The sequence below is a fragment of the Micromonas commoda genome, chromosome 6 (assembly GCF_000090985.2).
Source record: "Micromonas commoda chromosome 6, complete sequence".
NCBI classification, from domain to species: Eukaryota; Viridiplantae; Chlorophyta; class Mamiellophyceae; order Mamiellales; family Mamiellaceae; genus Micromonas; species Micromonas commoda.
In genome coordinates, this window is record NC_013043.1 from 1020081 (window position 1) to 1038123 (window position 18043).

At 67.8% G+C, this 18043-nt stretch overlaps 9 protein-coding genes across 9 annotated transcripts; 3 read left to right on the forward strand and 6 right to left on the reverse strand.

Annotated features, from left to right (window-relative positions):
- Window positions 1–87: 87 nt before the first annotated feature.
- Window positions 88–777, forward strand: MICPUN_59512 (predicted protein; the record flags this gene model as incomplete). The annotated part of the gene is made up of 2 exons (XM_002502922.1): window positions 88–175; window positions 308–777. The coding sequence occupies 2 exons, from the start codon at window positions 88–90 to the stop codon at window positions 775–777; spliced, it is 558 nt and encodes a 185-aa protein (XP_002502968.1).
- Window positions 778–844: 67 nt separating this feature from the next.
- Window positions 845–2191, reverse strand: MICPUN_59513 (predicted protein; the record flags this gene model as incomplete). The annotated part of the gene is made up of 1 exon (XM_002503274.1): window positions 845–2191. The coding sequence occupies one exon, from the start codon at window positions 2189–2191 to the stop codon at window positions 845–847; it is 1347 nt and encodes a 448-aa protein (XP_002503320.1).
- A 52-nt stretch (window positions 2192–2243) lies between these two features.
- MICPUN_59514 (predicted protein) lies at window positions 2244–3134 on the reverse strand (the record flags this gene model as incomplete). The annotated part of the gene is made up of 1 exon (XM_002503275.1): window positions 2244–3134. One exon carries the CDS (start codon window positions 3132–3134, stop codon window positions 2244–2246), a length of 891 nt encoding a protein of 296 aa, XP_002503321.1.
- Window positions 3135–3190: 56 nt separating this feature from the next.
- MICPUN_108497 (predicted protein) lies at window positions 3191–3743 on the reverse strand. The gene has a single exon (XM_002503276.1). The coding sequence runs from the start codon at window positions 3708–3710 to the stop codon at window positions 3243–3245; it is 468 nt and encodes a 155-aa protein (XP_002503322.1). The 5' UTR covers window positions 3711–3743; the 3' UTR covers window positions 3191–3242.
- Window positions 3744–4695: 952 nt separating this feature from the next.
- On the forward strand, window positions 4696–6246 carry MICPUN_54502 (predicted protein; the record flags this gene model as incomplete). Its single annotated transcript, XM_002502923.1, has 1 exon — window positions 4696–6246. The coding sequence occupies one exon, from the start codon at window positions 4696–4698 to the stop codon at window positions 6244–6246; it is 1551 nt and encodes a 516-aa protein (XP_002502969.1).
- Window positions 6247–6331: 85 nt separating this feature from the next.
- Window positions 6332–12307, reverse strand: MICPUN_59517 (predicted protein; the record flags this gene model as incomplete). Its single annotated transcript, XM_002503277.1, has 1 exon — window positions 6332–12307. The coding sequence occupies one exon, from the start codon at window positions 12305–12307 to the stop codon at window positions 6332–6334; it is 5976 nt and encodes a 1991-aa protein (XP_002503323.1).
- Window positions 12308–12443: 136 nt separating this feature from the next.
- Window positions 12444–15241, reverse strand: TIC55-3 (chloroplast envelope protein translocase family; the record flags this gene model as incomplete). Its single annotated transcript, XM_002503278.1, has 1 exon — window positions 12444–15241. One exon carries the CDS (start codon window positions 15239–15241, stop codon window positions 12530–12532), a length of 2712 nt encoding a protein of 903 aa, XP_002503324.1. The 3' UTR covers window positions 12444–12529.
- A 241-nt stretch (window positions 15242–15482) lies between these two features.
- On the forward strand, window positions 15483–16696 carry MICPUN_108498 (predicted protein). Its single transcript, XM_002502924.1, has 2 exons — window positions 15483–15595; window positions 15848–16696. The coding sequence occupies exons 1-2, from the start codon at window positions 15493–15495 to the stop codon at window positions 16507–16509; spliced, it is 765 nt and encodes a 254-aa protein (XP_002502970.1). The 5' UTR covers window positions 15483–15492; the 3' UTR covers window positions 16510–16696.
- A 27-nt stretch (window positions 16697–16723) lies between these two features.
- On the reverse strand, window positions 16724–17329 carry MICPUN_101133 (predicted protein; the record flags this gene model as incomplete). Its single annotated transcript, XM_002503279.1, has 1 exon — window positions 16724–17329. The coding sequence occupies one exon, from the start codon at window positions 17327–17329 to the stop codon at window positions 16724–16726; it is 606 nt and encodes a 201-aa protein (XP_002503325.1).
- Window positions 17330–18043: the final 714 nt, after the last annotated feature.

Here is an 18043-nt window from a genome sequence, read left to right on the forward strand (position 1 = left end):
TTTTGCGAAGAATGAACACCAGTCACACGCGTGCCCAACCTCTAGCTAGTCCACTCGGTACCGCGCCGCTCGCACGCTCGCGCCGAGATGCACTCGTACTCGGTGAGGGCCAACAATGTGCTCTCTTTCGCGGTGTCGGTGTGGATGGTGCTGTGCGCCATGGCGACGGCGTCGGGTGAGTTCCGTCATCCCCGCGCGAACGAACGCGCAGCCCCGGCGATTGATTTCTAGGGATTCCGCTCCGCTCGACTCGTCTTTCCCTCTCCGCCTTCGCTCACCGTCCGTCTCCCGATCCATCCCGGCGCAGACTTCTTCCACAAGGCGGATCCCGTCGTGAGCGTCAAGCTCGCCAAGGTGGAGCGCTTCCTTCGCGTCGGCCGCAACGACGAGGCGCACCTCGCGTTCGAGATCGACGCCGATCTCACCTCCGTCTTCTCGTGGAACACCAAGCAGCTCTTCGTGTGGCTCGCCGCGGAGTACTCGACGCCCAAGCACGTGAAGTCCTCGGTGAGCGTGTGGGACCGTATCGTGGAGAGCAAGGAGGACGCGCACCTCGTGCTGCCGTTCGTCAGGAACAAGTATAAGCTCGTGGACAACGGCGCGGGGCTGAGAGGGAACGTCGTCAACCTGACGATGGGGTGGCAGATCATGCCGAGGGTCGGGGTGCTGCGGAAGGATAACGTGACGTTTCCGGCCGCGTTTACGCTGTCAGAGGAGTACCCGGAGCCGCCGCAGCCGCAGCAACGGCGGACCGGGGTGTACGCGCACCCTCGATGACGTTAGCTAGTAGACTATATTAACCCACGACAACCACTGCTAGTACTTGAACCCAAAAAAAATCGCGTCATCGCGTCAGCGCCTCCCACAGCTCGTCGGGCCCCATGCGCCCGTCCGGCAGTCCCACCCGCTCCAACCTTCGGACCAGCTCGATCGCGCGAGCGTTGAGCGGCGCGGTCCGACCCCTCCGGCTGCTCCCCCGTCCGAATCCAAAACCAAATCCAAAACCACCAAAACCAAATCCCAACGCCGCGAGCGCTCGCCCGATCCCCCGCCCGATCCCCCGCGCGTCGTCCCCTCCCTCGCCGCCCGCGCCCGCGTCCTCGTCCCTCGCGCGGTTAGCGTTCCGTCGCGCGAGCCTCACGATCTCCCCGCACAGCGCGTCGATCTCCGTCGCCCGCCCGGTTTCGCAATCCTGCAGCATGGAAGATTTGCACCCGGGGTCCAGCGGGAACAGCGCGAACGCCGCCGCGTTGTACGCCCAGTCCGGCAGCGCGAGCACGAACGGGAGGAACGGGACGTACGGCCGTGCGGGTTTGATCCCACACGCTCGGAACACGTCCAACGCCTCGAGCACGAGCGCGCGCCACGCCATTCGGAACCGTCGGCGCGACAGCGTCGTGGGAACCGGAGCTCCGGAGATTGCGTTGACCGGGGACTGGAGGTTGATGAGCAGCTTGCCGTACTGAACGGGGAGGATGTCGCGCTCCAACGACACGGCCAGTCCGGTTTCGCGCAGCGCCTCGACGAACGCCGCGAGGTTGGCCTTCTTGGCGGCGAACACGGACGGGTGGTCGACGAGTCCGGTGCCGTCCGCCTCGGCTCTCTCGGGGAGGTTGTGAATGCCGACGCAGGGCATGCCGGGCTTGGCGGGGGTGCATCGGCGGATCTTGCACCCGTCGCGAACGTCGTCGGACGCGTACGAGTCCCAGACGACGTTGAAGTTGACCATGCAAGGGAGCGTGGCGACCCCGTGCTTCTCCAGCGCCCTGACGAGGATCGAGCCATTGCCGACGCCGTTTTGAAGCGAGAGCACGAGCGCGTGCGGGGGGAACCCGCCCCTCTCGGCGATGCGCTCGAGCTGCGCCGCGGCATCCGCGGTAGCCGTGGACTTGACCGCGACGAGGACGATGTCGCAACCCGCGAGCGCCTTGGGATCGTCATCAACGGTCACGTGCATCGCGCGGATGCTGTGCACGTCGCGCGGCCTCCTCGGATCAGGGCGGAGGGTCACGCCACCCGCGGAGACCTGGTCGACGAAGCGCCGCCTGCCGACCATGACGACGTCGGACTTCGTGCGCAGCGCGATCAGCCCGCCGACGTACGCGCCCACCGCGCCGGCGCCGAGCACTCCAACCTTGAGAGGCATGTCCACCCGGCGTCCGGAGCTGTGATGAAGTTCGGGTGTCTTCATCTCTCGGCTGTCAAAATCAGCAAGTCGACTTTGCGACACGGCTAGTAGCTAGCTACCCTCCTCTGGCGCGCTTCGCGGACTTGTCCGGAGGCGGCGGCAGGCCCTCGACGCCATCCACCATCCTCACCCCGACGCGCCCCCGCCTCCCGTGTTTCTGCCTCCACGCCGCCGCCACGCTCCTGGTGAACTCTCCCAGGTGACAGTGCCAGTAGCAGTCAAACGGCGCCACGGTGACCCTGCCGCCGTCGCCGCCGCCGCCGCCGCCGCTAAATCCCGCGTTCGCGCGCGCGCGCCTCGCCTCCTCCGCGACGCGCTCCCCCTCGGGATCGATTCCGGGACCGACGTGCACGAACGGGCACGTCTCACCCCTGGGACACGAGCGCTCGCGGCGCCAGTGCCTGCAGTCCACCGCCGTGTTCTCCCTTCGGCCCCCGCTCGCCGCGACGAACGAGTACCGGCGCGACGGCACCATGAAAAACGTCCCCCGCGGCGCCTCGAACCACGCCTTCCTGTGCACGTACTCCGGCGCCAGCACGACGAAGCGCGCGACGGGGCCGCCCTTCGTCGTTCCCTTTCCCTCGCCCCGTTCGCCGCGACTGTTCAGGTACTCGAACAATCGCCTGGCGTGGTTCCCCGAGAATGGAGGGTTGGTGACGCAGATGTCGTGAGGCGGCGGCGGCCTCGATCCGTCCACGACGTCGTAGAAGTCCGCGTCCGGATCGTTGACGACGTCGCCGAACCCCAACGCGCCGAGCCTGGCCTTGACCCCCCCCGCGCAGTAGTACGGGTCCCAGATGCGCAGGGCGCCCGGGGGTTTGCCGAGGCGCTGCGCGAGTTTGCGCAAGAGCGGGGCGATGTGCGCGTAGGCGACGTCGGGGGTTTCGCAGTCGTCGGCGGGGTCGCGCGGCGCCGACGGCGCCTTTCGTTTGGACCCGGTCGGCATGTCGCGGTGCGTGGACCCGGGGCGAGGCGCGACGGAGGTGTGTTGACACTCGGGAACAAATTGAACACTTCGTTGCAGTTGACATCTCGGCTACCCCGACCCCTACCCCTATGCGACGACGCCGGCATCGAGCTTGGCGAGCGGCAAGCCCTCCTTACGCTTGGCGTACTTGGACCACACCAAGGACTCGAGGTGTTGCACCGTCGTGGTCTCGAAGTCGGCCCAGATCTTTGTCGGCTCGGCGCTCCCGCGCACGTCCCAGGCCCAGATGCTCGGGATGCCGTGTTCGATGACGCCGGAACTGCGCGCCAGCTCCATTCCCTCGTCGGTGTCGATGTTCACCTGGCCGAAACGGACGTACCGCTCGTTCCGCTTCACGAACTCGCCCCACACCGGCGCCATCTCCTGGCAGCTGCCGCACCTCGGCGATTGAAACTCCACGATCCACGCGTCGTCGGACGCGAGGACGGTGGCGTCGACGTTGGAGGAGTCAACGGGCTCGCCCGCGCCGAGGGCGACGCCGGCGAGGGAGAAGACCGCGGCGACGACGAAGAGGACGCGCGCGACGACCGCCATGTTCACCGCGAACGCGCGATACTCGTACCCGCGCGAGCGAGTGAGCCGCCGCGCGCGAGAGGACACCCGTTTTGAGGTCATCAGTCCCGCGGCAGTTTTCCGAGGTGACGCTCGAGCCAGTCATCAGCAGTTCGGCACGCGCGCCACCATGTCGGGCCCGGTGGCGCGCGCCTTCCTGGTCGTGCGCCTGGAGCGCGCGGGCGATGACCTCAGGTCGGTCGTACCCCGCGCGTGCGTCAGCGCCACCTACGGCGCCGACGGCGGCGACGGCACGACGCACGATCGCGAGCTCGTCGCCACGGTGCACGCCAAGAACTTCGCCTTTCCGGAGCGAGATCTGTCGCAGGCGATCTGCGACGCCGCGGAGGGAGGAGGAGGGGACGCGGCGCCGCCGCTGACGTACACGTTCTCGCTCACCGAGGGCGACGGGAGCAGGACGACGGGGTTCTGCCGTCGCATCGCGCCCGCGCGCGAGTACGACGGGGACGGGCATTCGAGCGGCGTCATCGTGGCGTGCATCCTCTCTAGAAACGCGTGGTTCTCCTTCTTCGAGGATGCGCTCGCGTCCATCGACGAGCGGGTGCGCGCGCTGCCGCAGCTTCGCGCCCCGCCGTCGCCGCCGCCGCGCGCCTCCCTCGGGGACGAGCTGCCGGCGGAGGGCGATCTCGGTCGGTTCATGCGCGAGCTCTGCGCGAGGCCGACGCCCGCGCCCGGTGCCGTCGTCGTGGTGCCGTTCCCGTGGCACGAGCCGGGAACCGCGTACCCTTCGCAGATCGAGCTCGCCGCGCCCACCGCCGGCGGGCCGAACGGGTCCAACGGCAACGCGTCCAACCCCGACGTCAAGTTCGCGTCCCTGCTGCGGCAACCGGGCGGTACCTACGCGGTGGTTTCGCTCTTCGCCGCGTTGCTCATGGAGAGGAGGGTGGTCATCAGCGGCTCCGACCTCCGCCGGGTCTCGCAGGCGGTGGTGGCCGCCAACGCCGCCATGTATCCGCTCGCCTGGCAGCACATCTACCTGCCCCTGATGCCCCGCGCGTTCGTGGACTACCTCACCGCGCCGATGCCGTTCCTGGTCGGGCTTCACTCCAGCCTCGTCCCCGAGATGCGCGCGCTTCCCACGGAGGACATCTTCCACCTCGACCTCGACGGCGGCGAGTGCAGTCACTTCCCGGAGGACCTGGACTCCATGCCCACGCGCACCACCCAGACGCTGCAGTCCGCGCTCAAGAAAGCTTTGAGCGGTGGCGGTAGGCACGGAGCGCACGAGGGTTCAGACGGGGATCCATCCGGTGGATCGATGAACGCATTCACGGCTGGACCACAGCTGGACGCCCCCGTCGACGACGCCGGCGCCGCCGCCGCGTTTCGAAGATTCTTTTCGCAGACGTTGGGACCGTACCGGCGTCACATCGTCCAGGACGGCCGTAGGACCCGCGACGGGCGCACACGATCGAAGGATAACATCGGTGCCAACGGTTTGTGGCTCGACCACGAGGGTCTGGCGCGCGCGGCGCCCACGAAGCGCACCGGCGCGTTGCTGCGACAGATGCGGGGCGCGCAGTATTTCGAGGTTTTCGCGAGGGAGCGCCTCGACGCGATCGCCAGCGCGCTCAAGGCTGGCGAGGAGGTGCTATACAAGGACGTGGACTTTGACACCGAGATGGACGACTACGCGGAGATGTACGACGCCGTGCGTCAGGGCGCGGCGCGCGCGTCGGCGGCGGCGGCGTCCGCCGCCAGTTACGGGTATAAGAAATCGGCCGAGTACTACTCGAGCTTCGTGAAGTCCTCCTACGAGGCGTACACCGCGTACTACAACAAAAACGCGGGCGCGAGCGCGTCGACGCCGAGTGCGAGGGGCGGTGCGGTGAAGCGCGTCGCGGTGCCGGGGTTGGGGCTGGCGACGGTGGCGTCTCCGTCCCCGCGCGCGGCGGAGAGATCGGCGACTTTGACTTTGTCACCCGCCGCCGGGTCGCCGTGGGAGGACTCCGCGGAGAGGTTTCGGCGAGCGACGGTTCAAGTCGCGAACGAAAAGGACGGCGGCGATGGGAAAGAGGGCGACGGGTGCGACGGCGACGGGCCCGGGGGGGTTCGGGCTGGGAGTGCGGAGGACGCCTCAGAAGCGGCGGAGGCTTTGGGCGCCGTTGAAAAAGTCGGAGGCGTCGACGAGCGGTTCGCGTCTCCTCCCCCGGCACCTCCCGCGTCGCCGCCGACGGTGGCGCTGGGGGATCTCCTGGGTTTGGACTCCGAGCCTGCGGGGGTGCCGTCTGGGGTGCCGTCTGGGGTGCCGTCTGGGGTGCCGTCTGGGGTGCCGGGTGCGGCGGAGCGAAGTCCCGCGGCGGCGGCCGGCGGCGGCATCGGCATAGACTGGATGAGCGACTTTGTCGTGCCGGCGGGGACGTCGAAAACCTCGGAGGCGGGAGGCTCCAATCACGAAAATTTGGACGACCTGGCGGCGTCGTTCGACGGGCTCGCGTCGCCGACGCCTCGCAAGCCCTGCGCCGAGACGGGACCCACCAACCTTCTGGACCTGTAGAGCTAGCTGGATAGACGACGAGTCGGGAGCGAGCGAGATTGACCGTTTCAAAATTCGTCGTTTGCAACACCCATCGCGAGCGACGTCAGATCTTCCCGTCGAACTTGTGCGTGCGGCGGTACTCGTCGATGAACTTCCTCAGGATCATCCGCCTCGCCCCACCCTGTCCGCTCACGAACGCCATGTGCAGCTGCTGGAACTCCCTGTCCCCGACCGAGTCCATGAGCGCGAAAATGCCCGGCTTGAGCGCGCGCTCCGCCGGCGCCCCGATGCTGGCGCCCGCAGCCTTGGCGTGTACGGCGCTGCCCGTGCACGCGGTGATGGCGTCCGCGAGGAGGTGCTGGCAGTAGATCGTCCCGAGCTTTCCCTTGTTGGCGCTCTCGTACACGGGAACCATGTGCGTCGCCGCCAAACGCATCTTCGTCGCAAACGCATCCGCGCTCTCTCGCTCTTCGATGGCGGTGATCCGCTGCCACTCGCGGGTCAACGCGTCGTCCGAGAGCGCCGCGGCCTCGATCTCCGCCTCCTTGGCCTGCTCCGTCGCGTCGCCCCTGGCTCGCCTCTCCTCGATCTCGCGCGCGTTCCACTTACGCATCGCGTCGAGGAGGTACTGACACGATACGGTGTACATGGCTGAGCATCGCTTGAGCTCGACGGTTCTCCTGCGCAGCAAGCAGGAGAGCAGCGCGCAGCACCCCGCGAAGAGCGACCCGCCGCTGTCCACCGAGACCAAGCCCTCGCATATACTCTGCGGTAAGATGGCCATGCGCGAGCAGCACCTGCTGCTCAGCGGGGTCCCCTTACCCCGACCCGCCACCGTCGTCAGCGCGTTCACCGCCGCCCACGCGACGGCTCTCGACGGGGACTCCCCGGGCTCGCCGCACGAGCCCCTCTCCGTCGCCATCTTCGCGCAGTCCATCAGCGTGTTGCACGCGTACTCGGCGTGCTCCGTCGCCGCGAGTCTCGCGGCTTTACCGCCCCAGCCCGTGTGATTGACGAGCGATTGCATGCACCACAGCGGCGCGGCTAAACTCGAAGCCGTCTCCCAGCCGTCGTACGGCGTCCCAAAGCCCAGCTCCTTGTGCCTCGCCTCGCTCATGTCCGCGAACGCGTATTTGCCAAAGGGGTAGATCGACCTGTGCGCGCTGTCGTGCGCGCGCATCTGATCGATGCAGTAGCGATACGCGGCGCCGAGCAGACGCTTACCCGCGCCGTGGAGCAACGAGCCCATCGCTCGGTTCAACGCCACTGATAAATCGCGCGGCGGCGACGGGAGCCTGTCGTCCTCGCCGTACTTGACGTGACGCGCGGACACGTCGTACGTGGACAACACGGTGGCCAAAAGGGCGGCGTGCGCGGTGGGCGTGAGGTGGGGTCCGTTCGCGGAGAAGACGTCCACCGTCGAGCGAATCAGGTCGATCGCCTTCGCCGCGCCGGCGGGGTACTTGACGATCCAGCCATCCTTCGAGCAATCCCGCAGCACGCCGCACGCGTACTGTAAACCCCTGCGAATCGAATCGGGTTCCGGGACTATCCGCGACGGTTCGCCCCGCTTCGAGTACACGATGCCCAACTCCGCGAGGCCCGCGGAGGCGGCGCCGCCCGACAGCGCGGACGCCAGGGCGTCCGTCACGCCGGGGGGCGACCCTCGCGAGAGCTTCGCCAGCGCCCCCGTCGCCACGTCAATCGTCGCGCCGCGGAGAGACCCGACCGCGGACCACGCGCGCGTGGACGCGGGACCGACGCGATCGACGGCGTCGTCCCTCTCCTTGATGTCGTTGCCGTCGTTGACCATCGCGTTGGCGTCCCTCTCGCACCCGAGCGACGCCACGCCGTTGGTCGCGGCGGTGAGCACGGCTTCCGCGAGAGCCAGCGCCGCGACGGACGCCGGGCCGACGTCCGGGGGCGGGTCCCTCCCCGGGGGTTTACGGTCGGGCGTCGGGTCGGTACGTCGATCGCGGTTCGTGTCGTCCAACGCGATTGCCTCGCCGCTCGAGGGTTTAGGGCTAGGGTCCGGGTCCGCGCGCGGGGTTTCCCGCGGCGTTTCCTCCCTGCGTCGTCTGAGCTTGACCGATCGCGGGGTCATCTTCGAGTGAATCGCCGACGCCTCTGCCGCCTCACGCTCCGCCTTTTTCTTCGCCCTCCTCGCCTCGACGCGCTCGATCGCGGCGAGTAGGATGGCGTGCGCCTGCTTCGACGCATCTCGCACGGCTGGGGTCACCGACGCGTCGCACGCCGCCAGCGCCGCGAAGAAAGCGTCGCCCCTCGCGTGTTGCACCGAGGCTTGGACGAAGGACGACGTGGCGTACGCGAACGAGCACGTCCTGGCCCTCGCGTCGGCGTCGACGAGGGTCAAACCCAACACGTCGTCGCCGCCGTCACCTACTTTCTTCTTCAGAAGCTTCTCGATGCGTCTGGTCATCTCCAGCGAGGCATCCGCGAAAATCGCTCGCGTCTTGGAAATCGACCCGGCGAGGACAAACGAAGCCGACGCCTCGTCGACGTTGGCGAACTTCGCGACGGCTCTTCGCGCGGCGGCCATGACGTCCACCGCGGCGAACAAAACGGTCGAGTCGTCGTCGACGGAACACGAATCGACGCGCGCCGCGGCGGCGGTGAACGCGACGCAATCGGCGGCGACGCACGCGGCGACGAGCCAGCGCGCGTCGCAGTCGTCAACCACCTGCGTCGGCATGGACGCGAGCCGACCGATCGCGGCGTTCATCTCGTCCAGGCCAGCCTTCGTTTCGTCCGGGCCGCCGACGACACCGTCGTCGCCGCCCTTTCGCCGCTTTCCGGACTTCTTACCGCGCTTTCCTGCATCTTTTGTCGCACCAACGTCAGACCAAGCGCCCTCGTCCAGCGCCCAAAACTTCGCCGCCAGCTCCCGCGTCTCCCGCCACCTCGACCACGCCACCTCCTCGGTGTCTTCCCCGGCGCCAGCGCCAACCTCTTCCACGATCGACGTCGCGATCGCGCCCAACGACGTCGCCGTTTTAACCCCGTCGCACGCGCGCACCACCCCGCGCACAGCCTCCCGCGTCCACAGCTTCAGCAGCCGCCGGTCCCGAAACACGTCATCTGTTCCGTCGCGTACCCACTCGCGCAAAGCCGCCGGAGACGCGTACGCCATCCAAACGTCCTGGCACGTGCGCATGAGGTCACGCACCGCGTCGGCTTCCGGTGTTCGACGTCTGGACCCCGCGCACGCGGCGCAGACGTCGACGAGCGCGCGCGCCTCGTCGATGGCGTCCGGATCGGAAACGCCCGCGGGGGGCGGCTCGGCGACTTTGGCGAGCTGGACGACGCGCTGCAGAGCGGCGCCCGCCGCGGCGGTGGCCCTCGACTTGGCCGCCGCGGCTCCGTACGGGGTCCCGTCGTTGGCCTCACACGGAGCCGCGTCGTTCTCCGGATCGAGGTTGAGGATCGCGGCGACGACGGAGACGATCGGTGGGGCGTCGGGGGTGAAGAGGTACGGTCGCCGGTGGAAGCTGTAGAGCTCGTCGCGATCGTGGCAAATCTCCAGGATGGCCTGCGCCTGCACGTACACCGACAGGAGCGCGCCCGCGATGGACGCGTCGCCCGCTCCCGAAACCCGTCCGCGCGGCGACCCATCCTCATCCCTTTGCTCCTCGTCGTTATTCTTCTTTTTTCTCTTCTTCTCCTTCTTCTCCGCGTCCTTCTTCTCGACGGCCAAGTTGCGACCCGACGTTGTGGCGAACCAGTCGCGGAGTCGACCGCAAATCTCCGCGGACAACTCCTCGAGCGCCACCCGCGCGCCGGCATCGATAGCCTCACCGGCGGGTGCCGGAAGCGCGTGGACCATTTTCGCGATGAACGCGCCCAGCGCCGCGCACCTCGCGCCGTGCCCGGCGCCGTTCGCTCCCGTTCCCCACTCGCACCTTCCCAACGCGTGCGACATCGCTCCATGCGCGCAAACGCAAATCTGGGACATCATGCCCGAGAGCATCCGCTGAACCTCGGCACCCGCGGCTTCGAGCACCGCGGGGTGATCCAACACGGCGCCAACCTCGAAGGGCGCGTCGTCGTCCCGCAAGGACGCCACGGCGGCGCCCATCTTGGAGAGCAGCGCGGGTAACTGCCGGGTAGCGGCGTACTGTTTGACGAGCGTCGTGAGGAACTGCGCCGCCGCCGCCGCGTCCCTCTCCTCCGCGTCCGCGGCTCGGCAAACCTCCGCGACGATGGCGGCGCAGTGCGGCTCGACGATGCGGACGTCAACCTCCAGCAGCGCCGTCGCCGCCGCGCACGTCGCAGCCTTGGACGAGGTCACCGATCCGGGAGCGCCGGGCGATGCATCCGACGTCTTCGCGAAGAGCGCGTTCGCGTACTCGCCCAGCCGGTCCCGGACGTTCAGCCGGTCCGGCGCCGGAGCCGCGTCGTCGCCGCCGAGGTACGAGTACAGGCCCGCGACATCGCACGCGCGCACGAGCGCCGCGGCGACGCGGCGTCTCGACGTCGCGTCCCGAACGCCGCCGCCGCCGCCAGCTGTGTCACCCCCGCCGCCAGCTGTGTCGCCGTCGATGTCCCTCTTGACGCCCCGCCCCCGGCGTCTTCGTCCGTCGGCGCCTTCTCCGCCGCCCGCCGCCCGCGCGTCGCCCGTCTCGAACCTCACGCATGGTTCGAAGAACGCGTCCCAGAGCAGCTTCGCGTCGCCGCGCACGGCTGGCATGCATCGCCCGGGCTTGTTCACGAAGACGGGTTCATCGTTGGACCCCGCCGCCGTCGCCCTCTTCCCGCTCCGGTAACTGGCGAACGCGTTGGCGTCCTCGACGAACGAGCGAAAGAGCCACGGCGCCAGACGGACGCACTCCCCGTCGTTCACGATCATCCTCGCCGCGTTTCGCACGTACTCGGGCGCGGGAAGCGTGCGGTTCCAAACCTTCGACTCCCCCGCCTCCTCCCCGTCCCCATCCTCCGCATCCGCGTCGTCCGCGGCCCCCTTCCCCTTTTTTCCTTTTCGTTTCTTCGACGGCGGTTGTTGCGTCGACTTTGGAACGGGCTTGCCCCCAGCCGCGGCGAACGCGGCGGGAATCGACGTCCTGTGCGTCGGGTGTAACACTAGCGACCGAGTACACAAACCCGCGGCTCCGTCGACATCGCCCACGGCGTCCCTCAGCATCCGCGCCATCAACGCGTCAGGAACCACCGGCGCGGGCTTGTTCTGCCCGTGCGTCACGATCATGTGGTGAATGAGCCGGAAGCACTCGTCGATCAGCGGCTTCCATCGGTCGTCGACGGGTGCCGCGCCAGCTGTGGTTCCGCCAGCTGTGACGCCCCGGGTCACGCACGCGGACCCGCAGGCAATGCACTGCTCCGGCGCGGGTTTGAACTCTCGGCCGAGCCTCACGCGAACGTGCCCAAGGCTTTCCGCGATGTGCGACGGCAGGTTCTCGTCGTCGTTCTCGTCGTCGTCGATCGCATCGATCGATGGGAGTCCTAGGGAGTCCGATGATCCAGTCGCCGCCGCCGTCGCGGCGAGCATGAGATGTGACGTGGCCGCCGCCGACGGCGTCACCTTGCCGTGCACACCGCGATCCGCGCCGTGCGCCAGGCCCGCGTGAAGCGCGCGCCACAGCGTGATATCCGCGCACAGCGCACGCGGCGTCGGGGGATCCGCGCCCGCCGCCCTCGGCGGGGGCGGCCCGTTCGTTCGTTGTTTCTTCTCGCCGTCCTCGTCACCGCCGCCCCTGCTCTTCGCCTTTCCCTTGGCGGGCCTCGCGCCGAGGCCACCGTACGACAGCACGGCGAGGGACCAGTCGACCAGCGTCGTCGCGAGCTGCAGCGCGTTGGCGTCGTCGCCGTCCTCGGGCCGCCACGCGCGAAGGGCCGCCGTCAGCGCGACCGCCTCGGTCGCCTTCTCGGCGTACGCGATCCGCTGGTCGTAGAGCCTCGCGCGAGCGCCGGTGGCATCGAACTTGGGCTCGGACCGCGCGGGCGCCGCGGTTCGCGGCTTCGGGTCCCCGGGCGCCCCGGGCTGGAAAACCGACCAGAGGGCGTCCACGCCCTCCCAGCCGAGGCTCCAGCCGTCGTTGGACTCCATGGCGCCTCCCCTGCCCCCGCGGCGCTAGGGATTGTTGAAAAAGCGCGCTGCGCCGGCGCTTGTATCCGTCAGCGTGGGCTGCAACTGAAAGATGGGAAACAGGGAAACGAAACGCACGGGCGCAAAACGAAATCCGAGTCTGACTGATGGAAATACAAAATTACACACAACAGGTAGTCTACTGACATAGGGTGATATGATAGAGTGATATACACGCGTCGCTCACTGCTTGGACGCCGTCTTCTCGCCTTCCGCCTTCTTGTCGTCCTCGCTCAATCCGGCCTTGGACTTGCGGTTGAACGCGATTGCGTTGTTTGCGAAGGGAGCCTTCGGGGCGGATTCCGGGAGGAGGTTCTCGCCGTCCTCATCGTCCTTCTTCTGCCACGTTCCCTCGCCCCAACGCACGCCAGACACGACCCGCTTGACGACGTCGCTGCCACGCGCCGCGTTCATGGCATCGGCGAGCCAGAGCGGGACCCCCGCTTTGTGCCACGCGGGCTGACCGGCGGACGCGAGCATTCTAAGCGGTTTCTCCAAGTCCACGCCGGACTTGTCGACGCCGGCGGCGGACGCGGCGCCTCTTCGAACGGCGCGGCTGACCGGTCTGTGGAAGGGCCTCGGGTGACCGCTCGCGTCGGGCCGTTGGAGGTGCTGGCCCGTGGAGGTGACGCCTTCGGATTGGATCCGAGCGAGAACGTCGTCGAGTTCGGCGAGCTCGGCGGATGGGGCGGGTAGGTCGTAGCCGTGGAACCAGGGTCCGTTTCCCTCCGCGGCGACTCTCCACTTGGTAAAGTGGAGGAGGTGCTTGTCCGATTCGATGGGGAGGTTCCACTGGGGCGAACCCTGCGCGACCCGCAGCCTCTGGGCGGCGAGCACGAGCTGATCCTGGCTCATCACCTTGGTCATGTTCATGAGCGCCTTGGCGAACCGGTCGGAGATGTGGGGGAAGAGCTTCTGGTGCGTCTGCACCAAGACTGCGGTTTTCCCGGGCGCGGTTGGGACGAAGCGGAAGACGAAACAGAGTGGGAACGCCTTCTTACCGTCGGGCGCCTCCTCGTCCACGAAGAAGGACTCGTTCATGACGGTTGACGGAGGAACGAAGGTGACCCGGCCGCCGCCCTTGCCGCTTCCCCCGACGTACTCGGCCACGAACCCGCCCGGCGGGTGGCCCTCCGTCTCAAACTCGGTCAAGCCGCCGACCAAGAGCGGCGCCCGCCCAGCCTGGGTGTTCGGGTGGACGAACTGGAGGTGGGTGAAGTCCTGGGTGATCTCCACGGCGCTGTGCCAGGGGACGCCGTCCCACTCGCGAGTCTCCGTCAGACGCGGCCACGAGAGCGTCTCGACGCCCTTCATCGAGCGAGTCGCGACGAGGGAGTGGCCGGGGAGTTGGGATCGACCGCATTCGGCCGCTTCGCCGAGCCAGACGTGCACGACGCCGTCCGCGACGTGGCACGGGTACTTCGGCACGCTCGCCTTTGGGCACCGGCCGGCTTGGAGCGCGGGAACGTCCACGAGCTCGCCGCCCTCCCCGTACGCCCAGCCGTGGTACCGGCACAGCAACTTACCGTCGCGGACGTAGCCGAGCGAGAGGGGGCAGGATTTGTGAGCGCACCTGTCCTGAACGCAGTTGACGACACCCCCGTCGGTGCGGTACAGCACGAGGGGCTCACCGAAGAGGGAGACGGCGAGCTTGTCACCGTCCGCGTCGAGCTGGTGCTCAAACGCAACCGGCCACCACTGGTTGAGGATCTCGGGCGTCTCGTCGTCGATCTTCTCCGTGTTCTTCTCGGTCTTCTCGGGTACGTTGACCCGGTCGGGTCTGGACACCGCGTTGTTACCGAGCCCCCCGTCGCGCGAGCCCTTCGAGACGGATATCATCACGAACGCCTTCTCGGCGTGGATGATCTCGGCGTCCTCGAACCCCGGCGTGGATCGCCACATCGCCAGCACGGCGTTCCGGTCCCAGAACGGCATGTTTTGCTTCCTGGCGCGGGTGGTGTACGTCGCGGCGTCGAGACCCTTGGCGGTCATCTTCGCGCGGGCCTTCTCGGGGAGGACGACCGTGGACGCGACGAACGTACCGCCGGGTTTGAGCACGCGACTGACCTCTTCGAGCCCGCGCGCGGGTTCGGGCCAGCAGTGGATACCCGCCGCGGAGTGCACCGCTGCGAAGGCGTCGTCGTCGAAGGGCAGGTTGCCGACGTCTGCGCGGACCACGGCGGTGTCCTTGGCGCGCGCGTTGGGTGACGACGCGATGCGTTCGAGCGTCCGCGCACACATGGCCTCGGCGTAGTCGGTGGCTACGATGCGCGGGAACTCGGATCCGCGCGCGAACATCTCGGCGAACATGCCGGGGCCGCAGCTCAGCTCCAGGAGAGTCGCGTCCGCCTCGTCCAGGGCGGTCCTCGCGGGTCGGAGCTGCGAGAGCGCCATGAGGTGCTCGGCGTCGGGCCCGGGAAAACCGAGGAGCGCGAACGCCTGGCGGTATCCCTTATCGTACATGAACGCGCCGAGGGCGGTCTTGAACCACGCGAGGCCGTCGTCCGCGTGTGAAGAGTCGTCGTCGCCCACTTCTTGGACCAGGTCGAAGTACGCGGGCGCATGATTCGCACTAACGGAATCGCCGTCGGATGCACCGCCGTCGACGGAGGCGCCATCTCGCGCCGAGTCGGCCCGTTCGCGCGCCCACGGGAGGAGGCTCGGGAGCGAGTCCGCGCCTTCACCGCCGCGACGGGCTCGGGCGGCGACGATGCGCGCGCGGCGACCGCCCGACGAGGCGATGGGGAGATGGCTCCCGAACCAAGTCGGCTGCCGGTAAACGCACTTTTTGGGCAAGTTGGCATTTGACGCGGGCGCGGGCGCGCGTCGAGCCCCGGCGGTCGTGGCGGGGCTGACGCGCGCCGTGAGCGCGATGTTCACGGCGGATGCGTACATATCGACGGAGTCTGCGACGATGTGCGCCTAGATATGCGCTTCACCAGGCGTCTCCCGCTCGGATCGGGGGAGAACGAGTTGAATGTTCTCCCGCCCAGATGCGGTCCAGTCACCTGCCAGCGCATCTAGATTCTGTCGTCTGACCGAAAAACCGAAAATTGGCTGGGATATTTTGAGATCTTTTGCGCTTTTTAACCCACGGCGGATAACGAACCCTTCCCGACCTCACTCCACCCAAGCGCCCGGCAAACATGTCCGTCGCCCTGCTCTCCACCCCAGTATCTCTGCCCGCCGTCGCGCGTCCCCGCGTCGCGCGCGAACGCGGCCTCATCCGCTGCTCCGCCAAGAAAGAAGGTGAGCTCCGATGCCGATTCTTTCCGCCCCGATTGATTCGCCCTCCTCTGGAAAAGCTGGCCACTTTTTGCAAATCTGGTTCGGGACGCACCGCCCCCGGCCCCCGGCATCGGCATCCGTCCCCGGGTCTGGACCCCCCGTCGCTCGCGATCTTCGTCCGATCACATGATACGTACCTTTCGCGCGTCACCTCTCGAGTATCATCCGTGACTGACTCGACCGTTCCCCCTCGCATCGCATCCACATCATCAGGCGAGTTCTGGTTTGATCCATCCAACGCACCGCAAAAGGCCAAGATTGGCACGGACTTCGGCCCGCTCGAGGCTGCGCACCACTTCTTCATCAAGGGCTACCAACCCGAGTTCCATGTCGCAAACGCCACGCTCCTCGCCGTCGAGGCCGCCCTCTTCAACCTCGCCTCCAACGTCGACCCCATCACCTCCGGCAACTGCGCCGTGCACCCCACCGCGCTGGGATGCTTCTTCACCTCCGAGACCAAGGCTTTCCCTGACGAGATTGGATTCGCGATGTTCTTCGCCGGTCTCGCCTATACCGGCTTCATCGCCGCGCTGGCGGTCAAGAACTGCAAGATATGCAAGGCCTACCTTCTCAAGAACGGCTTCAGGGAGCAGGAGCTCGAGGGAGTCACCACCTACATGGTCTTGAGGTATGCCGAGCTCCTCGTGAGGGACAACAAGACATCCGAGGCGAAGGCTTATATGAAGAGGATCCGTGAGGAATCCGGCTATTTCATCACGTCCTACGAGAAGGGCGAAAAGACCTACGTGCCCCCTTGGGAGACCGATAGGGTCCCCGCCACCGCGCGCAGCAACGTCGTGGCGTTCAAGCGAAAGCCCGCCAAGACCACCAAAAAGAAGACCACCTCCTCCGAGAGGGAGAAGGTCGGGCAGTAAAACCGCAACGCCGAATCCTCTCGCGTCGCCAACCACCTGTATGCTATGACTGTTGTTCGAACCCGCCCGTGCGCGGCGCGTGGCTGATAATGTTACCTTTATACTCGCTGACGGGCACTCGAATGTCCCTTGGTTAGTAAGTGTTACCTTCGTAGACTATGAATCTAGTGCTAATGTTAACCGTCTCGTCGACGAGCCACCGGACGCCGCGTCCCTACGACGTCCCCTCGCCTCCCTCGCGCGTCATCTCCACCACCCTGAACGCCCCGCCCCCCTCGCGTCCGTACCCCGGCCGGAGCGCCCCGTGGTCCACGGCGACGCAGGTAAACCCGCCCACGCGTGCGACGCGTTCCTCGAAGTAACTCACGCTCTCCGGCCTGTGCTCGACGCACGAGGCAAACACCGCGACGCCCCCGACGGGCACGATCGACGCGAGCGTCGTCACGAGCGCGTCGATGACCTCGCGCCTCTCGGTGTATATCAGGTCCGCGCCGAGCACCACGTGCGGCGCCCTGAGGGGCCCGGGCAACGCCTTCGCGTCGTCCGCCACCCCCCATCGGAGGGGCACCGTCGCCATCGCGACCGTCTCGGGCACCGGACCTTCCGGCGCCTTGTTCCTCGACGCGTTGGCGCGGAGGAACGGGACGAGCGCGGGAAGGTCGGACATGCCGACAACGACGGGGAGGCCCGAGGACGCGACCAGTAACCCCGCGACGCCAGTGCCGGAACCCAGCTCGAGGACCACCGCGTCTGACGACGACGACGACGACGACGACCCTCGCGTCAGGCGTCGCCACACCTCCGGCTGGGTCACGTACATGCCGAGAAGGATCCCCGCGTCCCAGACGGTGAACCCGGTCGAGGGTATCGGGTCCGCCGAGGCGTCGTCTTCGGGATCGTCGCGGCGCGCGACGACGGGCCCGGCGCCCCGGCGCACCGATTGACGATCTTTTTGGCCGTCGCCGCGTCGAGAGGCGGTGCCCACCGCCGCGGCGCTCGCCGCCTGCGCGATCCTCAGCGGCGGCCCGGTCGCGTCCGGGAGCGCGATCACGAGGTCATCGACGAACTTCTCGCGGTAGGAAAGCGCCGCGCGCCGCCATTCCCCGTCACCCTCGGGCGCGTCGCGCGTCATCCCTGTGCCGAGTGCGCACGCGCCGCTGGATCCCGTCGACGTTTGACGGGAGACCCGTTCACGAAATCTAATCCGTGCCGCCGGTTCACTCCTGACATGCGCGGGCGGGCACGCCGCGCATGATCAAGCGGACGTCCTCGACGGGAGACGGCCTGAACCAGCTCAACACAGGCCGCGGTTGGGGCGGGGACGACGCGCCGGGTTCGTTCGACGCCGAGACGCCCGAGCACAAGCGCGCGCAGCGAACGCGATCGACCGCCTCGCCCTTCGCGTGGACGCGCGCGATGTTGACGACCGCGGCCTCCTCGGGCGCCGGCCGCGACGCGCGCTACCTCGCCATCGTCATCTGCGGCTTGCTCCTCGGCGCCGTCCTCGCGGCGCGCCTGGTCTTCGCGTCCGCCC

Excerpts from the sequence above, each read along its gene's own strand:
- MICPUN_108497 (XM_002503276.1), bottom strand. The coding sequence starts at position 3,710 with ATGGCGGTCGTCGCGCGCGTCCTCTTCGTCGTCGCCGCGGTCTTCTCC.
- MICPUN_108498 (XM_002502924.1), top strand. The coding sequence starts at position 15,493 with ATGTCCGTCGCCCTGCTCTCCACCCCAGTATCTCTGCCCGCCGTCGCG. Across the intron at positions 15,596-15,847 it reads CTGCTCCGCCAAGAAAGAAG|GCGAGTTCTGGTTTGATCCA; the intron begins GTGAGCTCCGAT and ends CCACATCATCAG.